At 40.9% G+C, this 18,401-nt stretch overlaps 1 protein-coding gene across 34 annotated transcripts in view; it reads right to left on the bottom strand.

The window, feature by feature from the left end:
- clasp2 (cytoplasmic linker associated protein 2) overlaps positions 1-18,401 on the bottom strand; it is a 66,672-nt gene that overhangs the window by 21,495 nt on the left and 26,776 nt on the right. For 9 of the 34 annotated variants that reach the window (XM_059350502.1, XM_059350503.1, XM_059350504.1 and 6 more), the window contains 16 exons: positions 13,057-13,191; positions 10,332-10,405; positions 10,083-10,175; positions 9,827-9,972; positions 8,831-8,966; positions 8,625-8,695; positions 8,415-8,474; positions 8,148-8,225; positions 7,754-7,921; positions 6,410-6,450; positions 5,857-6,009; positions 4,423-4,446; positions 3,822-3,839; positions 2,681-2,782; positions 2,429-2,455; positions 1,060-1,086 (listed from right to left, as the gene is read on the bottom strand). In XM_059350502.1, coding sequence (XP_059206485.1) covers positions 1,060-1,086; positions 2,429-2,455; positions 2,681-2,782; positions 3,822-3,839; positions 4,423-4,446; positions 5,857-6,009; positions 6,410-6,450; positions 7,754-7,921; positions 8,148-8,225; positions 8,415-8,474; positions 8,625-8,695; positions 8,831-8,966; positions 9,827-9,972; positions 10,083-10,175; positions 10,332-10,405; positions 13,057-13,191 — 1,353 coding nt within the window. Of the gene's footprint in view, positions 1-1,059; positions 1,087-2,428; positions 2,456-2,680; positions 2,783-3,821; positions 3,840-4,422; positions 4,447-5,856; positions 6,010-6,409; positions 6,451-7,753; positions 7,922-8,147; positions 8,226-8,414; positions 8,475-8,624; positions 8,696-8,830; positions 8,967-9,826; positions 9,973-10,082; positions 10,176-10,331; positions 10,406-13,056; positions 13,192-14,273; positions 14,412-18,401 lie in introns of those variants that run through there. The other 25 variants (XM_059350513.1, XM_059350528.1, XM_059350530.1 and 22 more) reach the window with 16 other exon arrangements.

Genomic DNA, 18,401 nt, shown 5'->3' with positions numbered 1-18,401 from the left:
TTAAAGAAAGCTCTCCTGTCTTTTTGAACAAAGATTTTTGTCTAAATTTAACACATTAGATTTGATAAAAATAAGTCTCGATTTCCCCTCCCCATGACATCCTGTCTCCAAAATGTAAAACCCACAGAGTGTCTAACTCTATAGTGAATCACATTACTATCAACCTGAAGATGAACAGAGGAGAAGCTGCTCTGCAGTGCTGAATATGAAGTGTGTGAACAGCTTTGGGGAACAAGCTCCAGGGCTCGACACATGAAGATGGACCTTATACATGTAATTTCTACATGACACATCGCTCTCGATTACTCACTGGCACACAAAAACTAAAGCCACACACACAGACACACACACAAACTCAACCCATGAGAAGCCTGTTTCTATGTACTAGTACCTAGTGACACAGAGCTACACAGATACATCTAACATGGCAGGGAAAAAACTAAAAACCTATATTTCTATTATCTTGATCACCACTTTACAGATGTACAATAGCTGATTTAATTGTAAAATTTGAATAAATATGAAATAACACTATTTGACTGTTTTTTGTTATTTTTTCCAGTAAACTCATCCTTTTTTCTCTCTCACCTCTTTATATTTACAGACAGTTCAGTTAGTTATGTGGAAACTATAAATGCCTGTAGCAATACAACAACATTATGTTTAACAAGTTGTTTAGGTAGAAGGTGTTATCATACCAAACAATACTACAAAATGTAAAAAAAAAAAAAAATATTTTCTGGGCATCTAAAATTATAGATTTTGGCCAACTGATTAAAATTTTTTTTATTTTTTTTTACAGTAAATAAAAAAGTCTTCTCAATACTTGGATTACATCCAGGCACACATAAGAGTGCAGAAACACGGGCTCCCAAAGCAGTGTGCTTAGCATGATCATAGAACAGCCATGTTATCAGTCTGTGACTACAAATCCCAGCATGCCAGAGTGGGAGGAACTTTAAGTGACCTTTCTGGGTGCATGTGAAGGAAGGGGAGGTCAGGGCAACAGAGGAAAGGCAGTAAAGATAGAGCGGAAAAGAAGTAGCGTTGTAATCTTACCACCAACAGGGGTAGCAGACTGAGATCCTGAGCCATTAAGCCCATTGGTTGGGAGGAGGGGGGAAGCAGAGGCGAGGGGGAAGGAACAGCAGATTAAACCAGATGAATTATGGGTATTAGCGCAAAAAAAGCGTCATGGGAGTAAGAACACAGAGTACGATGGGAGCGCATCCTGGTGTTCCATATCAAGAATGAAGGCAAAGCTGAAGCACTTTGATTAAATAAATCCACTTATTAATTAAGAGAAAAACAAACACGCACACTGAACCAGCTGCAGATGATGGCCTGGGAGAAGCAGTGCATGTTGGGACAGCTGGCATATGTATGTTCACAATGAGGAAAAGAAAATGCCTCAAAAGTAAATATGCTCAAAAATATCCACACACTCTGTCACACACACACACAGACGCAGGAATCTTTGTAAGCCTCTGTTAAGCGGCTGTTTCTGATAATCTGTTGCTCTGAGATTTTGGCTTTGAACCGTTGATCAGACAACTTCCATTTGGCCCCCAGTGTTTCCCCAACCATTATATGGATAGGATGGCCCTGGATCTGCCTGACTGATGAGGAATTACTGATTTCATTCATTCTTCTTTACAATAAAAATTTGTAACTTTGGAGCAATCTGGAACCAGAATTTCCTTCAACATATATAAAGTTCCATATTATCCTATCTTATACTTGCGGCAAGAGGCACTTTCAAGAACCGAAGGAACAAAACAAAAAAACCCAAACCAAATCAATAAAAGATATTTAAGTTCTTTGAAGCAGACAAACTCAATCACCTGGTGGTCAGACAATGCGGACGCTATCACAACAATTATTCGACTCTTGACTAAGAGGGGCATTCTAAAAGACTCAACTAAAGTCGGAAAATGTCTTAAGGTTTATCCTTCTTATTACCTGTTAATTAATAAAATGTGCACCATGTCTCTAACTGTCTGGATCTTTTTGGTGCAGAGGGCTGTGGTCCAATCTCTTTCCGATTTAAAACCGGTTCTCAAACTGCCGCTATCACGCTATAACAAGCAAGTATTCTTAGAAAGCAGACACACACGTCTGCTTTATGCGTTAGTGCAATGGTAGCTCGCTCAGCGGCTCGTGTTCCTTCATGACATATTTTTAATAACCTAAATGACAGCCAGAGCCAGGCTAGAGCAGCAGAGATAAACGGTCCACCACACCATCCTCAGTGATGAGACACAGCATGCATATAGAAACACACACGCACACACACACACATTTAAAACACACACTCACTCCTCTTCACACAAAACACCTGATCTGAATGAGTGCCATAGCAGGTGGGCCACCATTCCCACTGTGGTACACAGACAGACGCACACACTCTGACACACAAACATAATACCTGGTGTGCAATCGGATTCGTCGGAACCTGAAGGCACAAAAACATTTACATAGAGCTTATTGTCACCGTGAAGGCAACAGGTAATAAAACTCCACAACAAGAGCCTGAGAAACCACAAGAACACACTCCAGGAGACTCTCACACACACGCGCAAACAATCTCTGTTGCTGTGAAAGTGGACTTGATACCCAGAAAGTTTCACTCACAGCTGGGTTTAAGACATGCTGTGTGTGGGTGGGGGGGGGTACATACGTTGTGACTGGGAGACCATCTTGGTGCGGCTGCGTCCTCGTGAGTCCACTTGGCTGGACATGCTGCTGGCAGTGGACAAGGGCTGCTTGGTACGTACACGGCCTGTATGTATGCAGAGGGAAACAGGTTTAAAAAAAAAAAACACTGCTGAATTTCTATGTTTCTATCATCTAGTTTGCATCTGAATGAAGCCCGCCACCTAAAAAGCACTACAGTCGATAAAAAGCCACGAATGCTGGAAGCGGCTAAATGAAAGTGGGTTGCTAAACTAAACAGATTCTGCTAGGTGCGCACACAGACACATACACCAAGGATGCTTCAGTGGATTAGGAACCAGTGTCAGTAGGGACACACTTAAAATCTGACACCTGTCACGATCCAGCTAGTTATTTATCTTCCAGTATTGATCGATTTGATAAATATGTTAGTCCACATCTTTCAACGTTTGAGAGTCAGTGACTCCATTTACATACACAGAACATTACATTTTTGCCCTTATTCAGAAAAAGACAATATTCGATTAAGCTATACAGCTTAATGGCTGGTGAAAATGAATTCCACTAATATTCTCATTTACTTGGAGGTGTTGTAAATTTCTGAAAAGGTCAGCTTTGTGATTTTGTGCATATCCAAAAACCTATCCAAGTCTTAAATATAAAAGTAAAAATAGGTGTGTTTCTCCTTCCGACCACAATTGTGGGCTACCCAACACTCATTATACTGACGTATATATCTTTATTTTGGAATTCAGAAAAATAGTGGAATATTAGTGTGCATGTAAACATAGTCACTGTGAGATATTAATAAAACTCACAGTTCATTTATATCACTCACTTTATCCCCTGCAGTGCATCGTAAGAGAGACTACTTTTTTTTGTGTTGTTGCCAATTTTCTATTATAATACTTGTTTTTTAGTACAAGGATCGTTGATGGCAAATTTCAAGAGTTAAAAAGGTTTTATTTTAATTGTATATTTGTACTGTTTCAATTGAGGGTACCACAGTACAATAATTTCAATATTGTGATTTCTGGTGATTCCTCTGCAGTTGACAACAAACGTGAACGTAATTCAGTCAAATTTCCCAACTACAACATCCCTAAAACATGCCCACATACACATCCACCTAACCACAATCTTACCATTGTCTGACCTGGTCCCTACGGACAGACAAAGAAGGAGCAGGACGTAAATAATACATTTCACTAGCATGTTTCATACTGTAAATATCTAGTGTATTCATATCGTCCCCATATTATTTATTCTACATTTGTTCTATATAGTACTGTTCATTCTGTATATACACTCTGCGTATAACTGCACTTTTGGTAGGTGCTGAACGGCATTTTGTGTTTCATGCCCCCTGCAATGACAGCAAAGTTTAATCTAATCTAATATTTATATAATAGTACATCCTAAATATCTTAATAAAGCCTCAATAACTGAATGATGCAGTAATGCAGGTGCTGATGGTTACCACTTTCATGTTAAAGATAAGATTAAACTGTAGTAAAGCAGAAGATGATCTTAGATGTGTAGTTATTTTGATTTATGATGTGATGAGTAGGATGGTGATACAAATAAGGGTTGACAGCAGGGGGCACTGTGGCCACACACTACAACAAAAGGGGCTGATTATGGACTGGTGGACTGGTATGAAGTGAGGAAAAAGGAAAAGAAGAGAAAGAAAAAAGAAAAGCATGAGTAGGTTGTCACTGGTGAAGCAGAGTGAGATGATCTTACCATCCGTTTTATCAGAGGCATCATCTTTAGTGGCAAAGAGAGAGAAAGAGAGACGGTGGACGAAGTAAAAGGGAATAAATGAAGGGAAATAAAAAGCAAAGGATTGGTACAAATAATTATTAAAAGAAGAGACACAAAAGGAAAAAAGGAGCCCAAGAAAGGGGAAATGAAAGTTGAATAGAAATCAGTAACGAGAAAACACAAAATAATGAAAAAAGAATACATAATGAATCAAAGAAAAGAGTGAAGAGAGACAAGAAAGGAGAGGAGCACAGTCTGTATTAGTTACAGAACATCTGTTGAACAGAGAACCATGCAGAGGCAGCGGTCGACAACCAAACAGAGAGAAACAAACACAGAGGAACTACAGAACATGCACACAGAGAATATTCATACCAGAACATATAGAGGATACATTAAAGCAACTACAAGGAGTTTTAACTGGCTATAAAACAGTCTCTTTAAAACTGATATCTTTATATGACCTATATATTTGTTCTTTCTATACAGTACTTCTTAATGTCACAGGGTCTGATTCAAAATCAGACCAAACTATTTAAGGCACACAGACCACGCCATAAATCTCCATCCATACCAGAAGGACCAATGTTTACATTTTCCCAGGATTCAAAGCAGATCCTTAATCAGCCTTCGTCCTCTTAGACAGCTATATGTCTGTCTTATTTATGAAATACATTGAGAGACGTGGTACAGTCCATGGAGAGGTCCGGTGGACATAACTGTAATAAAATTGGCTTGTAACGTTAAATTTGATGATGGCCTTGCTACAGAGCTTTATCTTGCTGATGTCTTATTATTATTATTATTATTATGGCAAAACATCACCAAGGAATGCTGATAAATTAAGCTTTCCCCAACAAAATACAATTACTTTTACTGAGACTTGGTTTCACTTTTGTAATATTGCAGTTATTAATCTTAAATAGCCACAAGCTGTGTTTAAAGAAAAAAATACTATAAAAAATTTGTTACATCTTCCTTTTACTCGCTTTCAAAACAAATGCCGCCAGATCAAGATCTTTACGACACGGGGCAGCGGCGCTCATTGAAACACTAACGCTTCAACGCAAAATTAAAACTTCTTGTAGTTGCTTTAACAGGCAATGAGGAGGCAGCCGGAGAGGAGAGTAGAGGAGCGGAGAGGAGAAAGGCCAGTCCAAGCACTGAAGAGTGAGAATGACCAAGTCCATCCTTTTACACTGTTTTGTAGATGTGGTGAGCTTTTATAGCGGATGACTTTTACTTGTTACATCACCCTGTCAAAAGCTTTAGAAGCATTACTTCTAGGCTGATTTAAGATGACTCCTCGATGGGGTTTGCATCTCTGTCTGACATCCTGCTGATCCTGATCACATGCTGACCGATGTCTGCGCTGTCTGGTTAGTCATCTAGCTTGACTGACAGGGCCCTTACCCAGTGAGGAGTAGGAGCCAGGGGGCAGACGCCCTGCTCCCCTGGTCTGTCCGACGTGCCGGTGCTTAGCGAGTGCTGCTGCATTTACATCCACGTCGCTACGGGAACGCTGCAGGGAGGTCGATGACACCCCACTCTTTGAACCCACAGGGACTGATTGGACAGGAGGAGGAGGAGGAGGAGGAGGAGGGTTGTGTTGGAGAAGGGATGGGAGGTGATGAGGGAATATATACATCACAAACACATGCAGGCACCACACTACCCGAATACTGATACAAAAGTACACAAACAGCCAAGACACATATACGCATGTGTGTGCGTACATGTGTGTAGTAACATAAAAACAACATAACAGGAGGTGACTGTACGGACACAAGCAGATGTAAATGAGAATGATGGGAAATGGCTCTGTAGCAGCTGATGTTTGTCGCAGTGTGTGTGTGTGTTTTGTTTTTACAGTGAGCATGAGATTATGTGTTTGGGGGAGCTCACATGTGTATCTGCAGCTGTATGTGTGTGTGCGTGTGTGTGTGTCTGCGCGTGCTTGACTCACCTCGCTGTGGACCTGCTGACCATTTTGAAGTCAGAGGCCGACTGACAGAGGGGGAGAAAAGTAGGTCAGTCAACAGCAAAACAACAACACAAAAAGAAATCACAATGCTTGTCTTAATGACAAAATATTACCAGCTGAATCATTTTGCAATGAAGTAGAGGGGAATTACACTGCTTTAGTCCATTCACTTCAAATGTAAACAAATACACAATGAAGCTTAAAAGAGGGCAGGAAGAGAGTTGAATTAAACTGGGAGATTCAGACAATTGGCGCAAATGCAATTAACAATTCTATCTAATAATAAAACAATCTATCTGCACATCAGTTCTTTGACAATATTTTGGTTATTTTTTGTTACCCAAACAGAGTTCAGCTGTTAAAATTGGTGCATGTCCCGAAGCCAACATTTTTACATGTATTCAACACAGCGTAAATTATCCTAATCAATAATCTAGTTATCTAATAACTTCTGCCAATGAAGTTAAGCAATCCACTAAGTTTGTTTGTTTGTCTGTTTATCAGCAGGATTACAGAAAAACTACTGGCCCGAATTCCACAACATTTTGTGGTGAAGCATGGGCCCAAGGATGAACCTATTAAATCTTTGAACAGTTCCAAATCACGGGTGGATACACAAATTATTTTAAACATTTGTTAACATTGTGAGATAGGCCATTGGCTGCTTGGGAGTCTTGTAGTTCCTCTTCAACAATTAAGTGGTGGTGTAATACATCATAATAATTCTGTTTACTGTATTATCTACATTTTTTTTGTAGTCATGCAATGCTTTGGAGCCTCAACCAAAGACTTTAAACTACAAACAGTAGGTCCACAGTGAACATTTCTCACTGGCAGTAATTATATGATGTAAAGCAGTGTAGCAGGAAAGCACATCTTTCTACTTTTCTCTAATTTAAGCTTGATTTGGTATTAAGTTTGTCAGTGAAATACAACATAGTGCAGATAAATGACAAACTTAAAATGCTGGGGTGAGGCTACGATGCTCTGAATAACCTAGGATATTCCGTAATTTCTGCAGCTCTTTAACAATAGTGGATGACCTTTCTGAGGATTTTGTCTTTCTCAAGATTTTTCATTTCATCAGAATGTTTTCTTTACTGAAGAAGAAAAACTGACAATGTGAGAGACTGGACGACAAAAAGAAATGTAAACTGAGAAGATTTGATGCATCCATATGCAGCAGGGGTGTGTGTGGGGGCTTCTAAATAATTTATCTGCCCACCAAGTTCTACTTAAAATGATATAAATCTTCATTTTCAAGGCTTAACATTAACCCAGAGGTCTAAAGCGAGCAATGGAGGAGCATAGCTGAGCGTTGATTACTTGAGGCTCTCTTGAGAGGAGGATGAGGAGCGGTCACTCTGGGGAAGTGAGGCCACGCTGCCAGAGCTCTTCAGGCAGGACTGAAGGGTCCTCTGGTACGATGACTCCAAGGAGTTATAGAGAGCGTCAGACTCCGTGGGAAAGTGGTTCCTCAGACCCCAGTACGCCCTGAGAGAGGCAGCAGGGAAAAAAGAAGCAGAGACAGAGATGGAGGTGATGGCGAGATCAAGAGAGACAAATGGAAAAGGAGAAAAAAGATGAGGAGGAGGAGGAGGAGGCAAAAGAGAGGAATCAAGGGATTTAGGCAGGACAGTGGTGAGATATTTAACACTACTTGTCTTTCATATAATTACATTTTCAGAAATGCCTGTATGTGTGTGTGTGAGATTCTTACTTTCGGGCCTCCACTCTCGCCTCTGAATCTGCATCTCGAATTCCCTTCTTGATGCTCTCCACCAGAACTGCTGTGTGCCTGCGAGGGAGAGATACAGAGATACAAAAGGTGCATCAAGTGTGAACAAGTAGAAAAGCAGGTTTGAAACTTGCTCTCTTTGTTTGTAAACCACACAAATATGAATCCTGCACAGTCATGTTTTTGCATTTTTGAGACAGCTGTGCTGAACACATCTTCGTTCTGAACCATGTTGGAGTCAGTCCTCACCTCTCTAGAGAGTGGGTTTGCCATTCCTGTAGCAGAAGGTCCAGGAAATCATAACAGCGCCTGCAGACGACATGTTTTTATCATTCTCATTATCACAAAACGCATTACTTAACAGCATTATCATAACGATCTTATAGCTGAAACCTTCTCATTACCATACAAGGCCTTTTATTACTGCAGTGTTAACATTGGTGCATTAGTTAATCTCACCTTCTAACAGAAATAGACTTGGATGTGCAGTTACTGGTTATCAGGGGGATGAGCCTCGGGACGTGGGTGTGCTGCAGAGAGGAAGCAGAGCGTGAAAGATGCAAAGAGGAAAATAATCCAATAACCACACTACAGCAGTAACGCTGACCACAAAGAACCTTAACAATAGTGTTGAAAGAATGTCGAAGCATGTTTGAAAAACTCACCCGTATGATGATGCGGATAGCCATCACACCGGAGGAGGCCATGACTTTGGCACAGTTCGGGATGAGGTTGAACAGGACAGGAACAATAGCTTCCGCTCCATGGTCAAATTTATTTCCCAGCACAGATGAAAGGTGGCTACAAGAATACACAATAAACAGATGTTATAAAAAGCACAATTTGAAAACTTGGGTAAACGTCATATTAAAGCTGGGGTGGGCAGTTTTCTGGAATAAACACATCTCTCCCCTGTCTGTCCAGGCCCCTCCCAGCAGACAAACACCATATGTAAGCACTTTATACAGTAACATGTGCGAGTACCAGTCATTCATTAGAAAGCTCAAAATTTGTGTATCAGGTGCTTGGTGGTGGCAAAGATACATACGAGCAAAAAAAATTTGCAAAAACAATAAAGAAGACTGCTTTTCTGTGAGTTCTAGTGTTTTTTTTTCTCTTTTCAATCATCCTGATCTAAATCAAAATCCTACTGCTGTGATATAGAGGCTATTCTAGAATTGCCATCCTGCTTTCTTTGCAAACCTGCAGGCCTGTAAAGGCCTTTGAGATGATATGCTGTGGCGAGGCTTTAGCTGGTTAGATAAACATGAACTTGAAGTAGCCGCAGCCATGAGCCTCCTGCCACGGTTAACAGAAGGCTAAACTTTTCTCTCCATCTCTGAAACATTTCCCAGATATTTAAACTTCAGACTCTCTTTTTGACTGTGTCCCTTCTTTGGGGTTGCTTTGCAGGCAGTTGTTGCAAATAAATAGCAACTTTTTCTGCAGCACTGTCATTAAAAAATTTCACCAATGAAACAAAAGTTTAATTTTAGAGATTAGATGTGAAAATCACCAGTGTGCACTTCTAAACCTGTCAGTGGTGACACAAAGTTTCACTAACTTGCCTATAAATCACACTCTGTGTCTGTTATTTATTTAAGTATGAATGACTGCATTTCTTCTGACTGCTAACGGCAGTATCTATCGCCTACACTCACGCCACAGTGATGCAGGCCTCTCGGACGACTTGTGAACGCAGGTCTTTAGCTGAAAGTTTGAAGGCTCCATCCAGTAGCCGTAGGTGCTGGTAGAAACAGTCATAGGTGGTTGCGCCTGCCACCAACAGTGAGCGGATCTTCTTCATCTGTTTCAGACACCAGCAAGGATCAAATGAGGCAGTGTCAAAATAAGGTAACCACATTAACATAAAAATAAAAGAAAGAGGAAATGCGTTAAAGGTAAAAAAATACTGACCGCGTTGGCTCTCTGGTCCCAGTCGTGTTTATCATCGGAGCAGATCTCACGGATTTTGTTCAGGTTGTCTTCAAGATCCCTCGCTGAGTAAATCTGCACAGAAGACATAGTGGATGAAAACAGGAGGAACGGGAGGCAGCAGAGCAAATATGTGAAGGGCAGATAAAAGTCTCAGACAGTCTGGCCTTGATAGCCTGTCTAGTTTGGTTATTAAATGTGTCAGCAGTTATGCTACTGTGTGTGGTGTACCTGGACAGTGGGGACATCTGTGAAGGCTCTAATAAAGTCATCTTCATCAACTCCCCCGGCACTTTCCTTGGATACTAGAAAATGATAGCACAGTCAATTAATACACTGTATGTTCCTGCATTCATACACTAGCATGTCAGCCTTCAGGATTTAAGGATTTCTTTGCTGGCTCGTTTTGCGGGTCTGGTTTAGCTCTCAAAAACACGATCACACTTCCAATTACACCCACACACCCACACAGTAAAGTCAGTGGGAGCAGCCTGTGTTTCTAATGGACTTCCTGGCAGTAATGGGCACGTCAATCATATTTCTCTGGGGGTTAGATGCTCCGTGAACCACGCCTCCTACAATCCGTACTTGAGAAGCAGATAGTAGAGAGAAGACGAGACAAAGAAAGGAAAAAAAAAGAAAGCATGCAAGGAGGAGCTGAGAGCAATCCACAATAACGCGAATATATCATAATATAAAGGGCCATAGGTTAGATAGAAGATGTTCACAGGGCAAGAAGAGGATGAAAGGAAGGTGTAAACATACTGAAGTAGCATAAAATAACAGAAGAAATATATTCATTCCTTCTTTTCCCCGGGGTTGGTTTTAATATCAGGCTGTTCCACAAAGTCGTGTCATGTCAAAACTCTACATGTACATGGCCCTTAGAGAGCAGAGTAACAGTGATTTTTGCCTGCTGGCTGTCTGTAAACAATGCCAATTACTTTTATTGCCAGCTTCATGGAATGGAAATGTCCATGGCATGATTTCAGGGTGAACAGTTGCAGCTGCAATAATAATCATAATTACATTGATCGGTAAAGTTTACACAATTGTGAGAACTAACAAGTATATATTTAGGCTGAATTGAAAGTAGGCAACCTATAATAACCTGTACTTTGCTCCTTATATTAACAGATTTGGGAGATCACAATGAAGAGGTGTGATCAATAACCAGCAGTGTGTAAACAACGTGAACTGTTGCAATTAAAGATTGTTGACACTGTACCTGGGTGTTTAACCCAGCGAAATAGGTTGCTGTAACAAAACTATTACAATGAAGTACCACTGAAACCATTAATACCATTGTTATGATCATCTGTGACTGGCCTTGGTCTGCTGCAAATGTTTTTATTTTTAATATATTTTTTAAAGTGATTAGTGTCATTTGGATGCATTATATTTTTGTTTTATTTATTTATTTTGGGGTCCTAAGTCAGAAATTTTGTTGTGGTATTATTATTTTTTTTTAAAAGGGGGAAAAAGGAGACATCTGACATGAAGCAGCCACCTTGTCCTTGAGAGAAGTCATGCCCATCTTTTCAGAAACGGCTTTCAACTTTTCTCAAGCGCTAGACTTTTTATTGTGCCAGTTATTGGCTGAATTTAAATATGTGTCTTCTGTCCGAGTATTGCAGTCGGATGTGTGGGCGTACAGTCATCTAAATGCAAATACAGACGAACGGGCCTCCCATCGCCACCATAATGGAAGCTAGCCTCATTTAGCAGACAAACCAATTCCCAAAAAATGAATTGAGAAACCAAATGACAGAAAATGTTTACAGCTGCTACCCCTTAGCAACAAGTGACTGATGGGTCATCAAAATTTGTGGCAAAAGTCAAGTCAGGCATTTTACTTTTCATCACATCAAACTTAACAGAATCAAGGCTTTAGAGGTATAGCTCTGAGTGTGAAAAATACCCAGCATGCACTTGACTTCAGCCTCTAACAGCCGCTGCACGATCAATAAGATTGTAATGATCCAAGTGACGAGAGATCACAGTCTTGTGTTACCAACCAACAGAGCAACGTACCAGGACCCAGACAGACTGCTCGCTTGTTCAACACTCAAAACTACGAGGGTACGTGTGCGTGTCTATGTGACATTGCTGACACAGATACATCAGCAGGGAGCAGGAAATTGACTGTGTGGTCGTGGGAACATAGCTTTCTTTCAATAGAGGGACAGGAAAAATCAATACATGCAAAGACGAAGCAAACGCAACAGTCCCGCTATCTCCAGCAGCAGAACACTGGACAGAGAGAAGGAGACTCTCTCTCTCTCAAGGAAGGATGGTATAAACTGTCTCTGCAGGCCTGAGTCGACCACAGATAAGAGCCTGGTAAAAACATCAGTATATCTGATTTCTGAGGAGATTTGGAGGGACTGGGTCACTGTGGACTGCGGCATGTTCTTACTCTAGCAAATGCATGTTGCAAAAATATATTGACATGTGAATTAATTGTATAAAAAAAACAAAAAGGACCCCACTGTGAAAAGGCTTTAAGACCGTCAGACAAAAACAGATAGTGGCACCAAGCTAGCTAGTCTTGTTGAGGTTGTATTCATAGAAACAAATATGACAACAATAACGAATATTTATTCCTTGAAGTTTGCTGCCAGTCATTCAAGTTCCTCTCTGTACAAAGAAAACATTTCCAGTCATTTCCTCATAAAAGGGGGATACTGGTAAATTATCAATGATGTTATACGGCCTTGGCCTCTTTGACACTAGGATGTCATGTGTTTCTGCATTCAAAAAGCTGTAATATAATCGTGACATATAGACATTTGATGCATGCTAGAAAACTGGTTATGGTGACTTCCATATAGTCAGGCTTGAAGTCAATCATGAATGAATTATATAAACCCCGCTCTCTCACTGTCTCTCTTACAACTGGAGGAACAGATGGCCTCTGCTGTGTTTGTAAATGTACAGTTTAAAGTTTAAATACCAAGCTTGCCACCGGTAGCGCTGGGCCGGCGTGCAGCGGACTCCGGCTTCTTGGGAACTTTTGGGACCTTGAAGGCAGCCTGGGCTGACGAAGAACGACTCCCATCCACACTGTCATCATCTTCAAAACTGCGATCTGGAAAAAGGAGGACAGAGAGAAGAGTGTTACCATCCACACTGTTAGGAAGGAGGAGTATGGTGGAAACTTTCAAAGTCCAGAGTGAAAAGATGAAGGATTTTTACTGATTCTACAAAATGTTGCAAATCATATCTAGTCACATCTAGTCTAAACACTGAGGAATGATTATTTAAACAACCTGCATGTCAGTATAAAATATCAGCAAATACAGAATCATAACTGACATCAACATCTACTCTTTATGTTAATGGTTCTAAATGTCTAAAAACGTGTGTATTACTCAATACCCTCAGGTCCTTCTGAAACATTACACAGCATTTTGGATTTTATTTGCTCCTTTAACATTAAAGATAAAAAGCTTCAGGCCATTTGAAGACTGAACGCAAGAAAGAAAAGTAAAGATGAGAAGCAAAGAATGGTGGAGGCTGTTTTCTACAGAGAGCTTGGTCAGGAATCACTAAATCAATACTAATTACAAACGCACTGCTTAGAAGAAAAAGGCTAACCCACACACATATATACAATCACTTCTGAGAGCCAAAAAAAAGAGCCAACAATAAAGATGTCCACCCATGCAACCAGTGACTGGCAGAACTCTCCGCAGCCCAAACCTCTTAATCTGCATGCTAGCAGATATTAAGCTAGCTAGAAAGCTAGCACTGAAACTTGAGACACACTTGCAACAATAGTGCAGCATTTTGAACATGCATCTACCAGCGAAACACATGAGGAAGACGATATGGGAGGACACACACATACACACACACAGACAACTGTGGAGATGAAACTGTTGGCATAGGAATGCAGTTGCGCTCCGGTCGCTCTGACAACCAGCCGGTTATGAAATGCGCCAAAGCCACCACCCTACACCTTGAATCATACATCACCTTACCTACACACAGTCGACATGCAGAAGCAATTGACAGGCACGCGTGTGTGTACATACAATGTTCACAGTGATTGCAGAGCCTATTATGTCAACTCAGTAAATGTTAAACAGACATTTACATCCTTTGCTGTGAAACAACATTTACCACACACATATTAATCGACACACCAACACACCCAGGTCCACTCACAGTCACAGATCCGCTGGCAGATAAGTCGCCTCATGCTTCTGGGAGGGCGTGGTATCGGGGTCCCCCCTCTTCTCTGAGCCGTACCCCAAGACACATACACACAGCTCACATACACTTCATAACGGGGCTAAAGCTGCACACACACACATAAACACACCTCACACCGCTGTCCGAATACCCCTCCACCCATACAAGTGCCGGCATTTTCTTTCGCTCTCCCTCTTTCTCCCTCTCTCTCTCCCTCCCTCTCTCTCTCCTCCTTCCCTGAGCAGCCTCACAGCCAATCAGACGAGAGGTGACATCATAGTGTAGCAGCCAGTGCGGAGGCAGGACTATGAGTGCGTGCGTGTGTGTGTGTGATGGGAGAGAAAGGGAGAGAGACACACGCACAGACACCCCAGGAATATTAACAGGTCTTCTCGGTGTCCCTGCCAGACCAGCTAACCTAAACTCATTACCATTGACAACACACTCTCCAACCTCTTACACCCTTTCTCCTGCTCTCTTTCACACACGATTATCAACAACCTCTTAACACACTTTTTATGTTGTTACATTAACCTGTGAGACATGAAACACATTTATTCATTCACTCTGTCCCTCTTCAGATACACAAAGGAACAAAGGATGATAGAGCAATGATCAAAGGAGGTCGTGTGGGGAGGGTGAAGAGGGAGACCACACCCCTCCAGCTGAGGCCTTGACCCTCCTGCTCTTACACAGACTGCACACACATGCATACTGTGAGCATGTGGACATGTTTCTGTTGTTTTGACTCTAGTCCAGTGTCCTGGATTACAATAACTATTAGGTTCAAATATCAGCTTTTAGCTTTAATATGAGGGTTTTTTTTGCATCAAATCAGGTGAGCAGTAGAGAAATTGTAGCCATTTAATATAAATGCACTGTAATCATAAATCCTGTACAGTCAACATCTTGCCTGCTACATCTCTGTCAGGCCTGTACTGCAGCCAACTAGTGTGGTTCACAGCAAATAAAAAAACATGGTTGGTTCAAGTGAAGAAAGGTAACTGCAAGTGCAAAATTCAAAACGGTCATGCCCCGACTATTACATTAGCACGTAAGCAAGTAAAATTATATCTAATGAGATTTGACCTGAAATTAGCCATAACAGCAGATTGATTGTTACCTGTACAAACTGATTAACTGACAACAGCTGCACCTAAAATAAGTCTACGTGTAGTAATAGACATGAGCATTTAAAACAACTTTCAACAAGAAGCATGCTTTTAATAGTACTGAATGCTTGTATTGTTCTGATATTTTTACTTAGGCTATAACTGAATCAATATGAAAGGCTAGCATACATTATGAGAGGGAAAAGAGGGGAGCCTGTTAACTCTGCCTAAACATATTTATTTGAATAGATGTGAATATGTTTTCAATAACATCAGCTTAAATTTAGTTGGGATTTATGAAAGGTATATCTTTTGAAAACTGCTAGTTTACCTATTCAAGAAGTATAGATTTTTGTGGAAATGGCAGTAAAAATGGCCAGGGGCATTAATTTATGCAAAAAGTTGCTCTTCTCATGATTTGTGGATAAAGTCGATTGCAAACTGGGTCGCAATGGTTTGCTACTGTTAAAAAGGGGATCCCCATAAAGATTTAGAAACACTGTTCTCGACTGTACAACTATTATTGATGTAAACAATAATACAGAGCCAAAATGAAACAAACAGATACTCACATAACTAATTTATACTGTAATATATATATATATATATTAACACAGTATTAGATACCTGTTTACAGAATTTAATTGCTTTCTAACAAACCCACGGGTCTGTTAGCAATGAGTCGGTCGTGCATCGAGGGTTTAAGCATTGATTAGCATCACTGTTAGCACGATTTGCATCTCCAGCTTTTGTCTAGTCAGACCCCATGGGAGTAAATGTCTCTGGGTGAAGGGCAGAGCAAAGACACCAGAGAGAGAGAGAGAAACAGAGACAGAGACAGAGACAGAGACAGAGAGAGAGAGAGAGAGAGAGAGAGAGAGAGAGAGAGAGAGAGAGAGAGAGAGAGAGAGAGAGAGAGAGAGAGAGAGGATTGCATGCACACATGCTGTTGCCATGGCGACCTGTGCAGATCAGCTTCTCAAATGAATAGAGCAGCAAACAGGAAAAAAAGACGTCCAGTCAGCTCACATGCACACATCCAATTCAGTTCAATCAACAGTTGGATTTACTGTGTGTCCACTGGCTTCATGTTTGTTTATTAAATTAGGATGGATTCTGGTTAGATGGAATACACAGCATTTGCCAAATAATATGGCACACCATGGCAAACAACAGGTCCATACACACATACAGAAAGACAGTCACACACGCACACACACTGTAAGAGATAACAGCTCCACCATGGACCAGGCAGGCAGCGTTGCCATGGAAACTCCAGGCCGAGATTCGCTCCTCTCTCCATTTCAGAAGACAAGTCAAAAAGAGGAGCAACACTGCGAGCGAAGATGACTTAATATACAGCTTAAATATACAAATCTGATGGGTGTCCAGAAATAAAAAAAACAATCCATGGTCAATTTAAACATATTTTAAAGACATCTGCACCCACGTCACTGTTTGTCAGACACTAATCCGTGTGGGAATAATCCCAGAGTTCTTCCCAGCCCAAAAATATAATCTACATACAGGCAGAGATGTGGGAAGTGAAATGCATCATAGTTCTGTCACTATTTAAAAGAGGAAAAGATTGAAGGATAGAGGATGACTGACTGAAACATCACAGATTTGTGAAAGCAACGTTAAACCACAGACCTGTGAACACAAACACCCAAACAAATATTCAGTTCTGACCACATGGTGGCAGCACCAGCTCTGCTCTAACCACATTATTTCTGTGATTCAGACATGCCACAAAAACCTCAAAACAAGAAGAGACAAGGCATCCCAGGGAATTACACATAATTGTCAACACAAATCTTCTGCAACTCAACAGTCAAGACTCAATCATAAGGTGACATTGTATTGAAGGGCAAATGTTAATGACCCTCCGGAAATATACTGAGATAAAAACATTTCTAACCTCTTCAAGTACTCAATATAGAAGTAAAACAACTGAATAACTGTACTCAAAATCAAAGTAAAACCAACAAGTAACCACTTCAGGTAAAAACAGAAGTCCTGCACAGTTAAACATGAACACAGCACACATAAATCTGTACTTTTGCTTGCTTAGTAGTAGTAATAATAATAATAATAATAATAATAATAATAAATAATAATTGAAAGCAGCTTGTGTTTATCTTCTACTGAAATAAAGATGTAGACAATCTTGAACAGCTAGACTGATCATAGAAGTTCACGCGGTGTTGTGCAAAACTATTTGACCTCTTAAGCCAAATCCCACACAGTGCTTCTGTTAGTCTAAACCAGTGTTTCTCATTAATTAACCAGACTGTGAAGGCTGGCACTGTCTAATTTCTTCTGCCACAGTTGCATAATGGACCGAAAGATTTCAACTTCTCAATGAGCGGGGTCCACCCTGTCTGCCCAGGGGATTTAACTTGGTGGGTCAGGGAAGGTCGCTCAGTGTTGGAAGATCCCCTCTTGGGACCTCTTCACAGCACTGGCTGGTCTCTTGGTCGGCTTGAAAAGGCTTTGGGGCTTCCCGGGGCCTTGACCTTAGTGCTCTCTGGCCCCTCTCTCCCGACGAGGAGGAACAGAGCCCCTTGCTCAGAGCATCAGGGATCAGCACCTGACCCGTCTGGAGACACATAGCCCATCTCGTTTACCGTGATTTATGTATTTTAAATGGTCATTCATATCTCTAAAACCAATGTGTTTTCTTAAATTGTTTGCAAGCACACATATTTCTTCATCAATCTGGCATCTTATTTTTGATCACAAAGGGCACCACATCGATGCATTTATCTTTTAAAATGTACATACTCCTGGACCTCCTTGCAGGTCTGAGCTCCACCTACCAGTCTCATAAAATCTTGTGGGAAACATTTATAAACCTTATTATTCTATGCAAACCTTGCTTGACCTCAGTTACAGAAAGAGAGGAAATGTCCAGTCAGTTTAGCCAGTTTAGTCTAATCAGCAGGAGCGCTGCAGCTGTAGCAGGCCAGCCATCCTCATACAAATT

Source organism: Centropristis striata, chromosome 14 (assembly GCF_030273125.1).
Source record: "Centropristis striata isolate RG_2023a ecotype Rhode Island chromosome 14, C.striata_1.0, whole genome shotgun sequence".
Lineage (NCBI taxonomy): Eukaryota > Metazoa > Chordata > Actinopteri > Perciformes > Serranidae > Centropristis > Centropristis striata.
The sequence above is the reverse complement of the archived record's forward strand: the minus strand, read 5'-3'. Positions and strand labels throughout refer to the sequence as shown.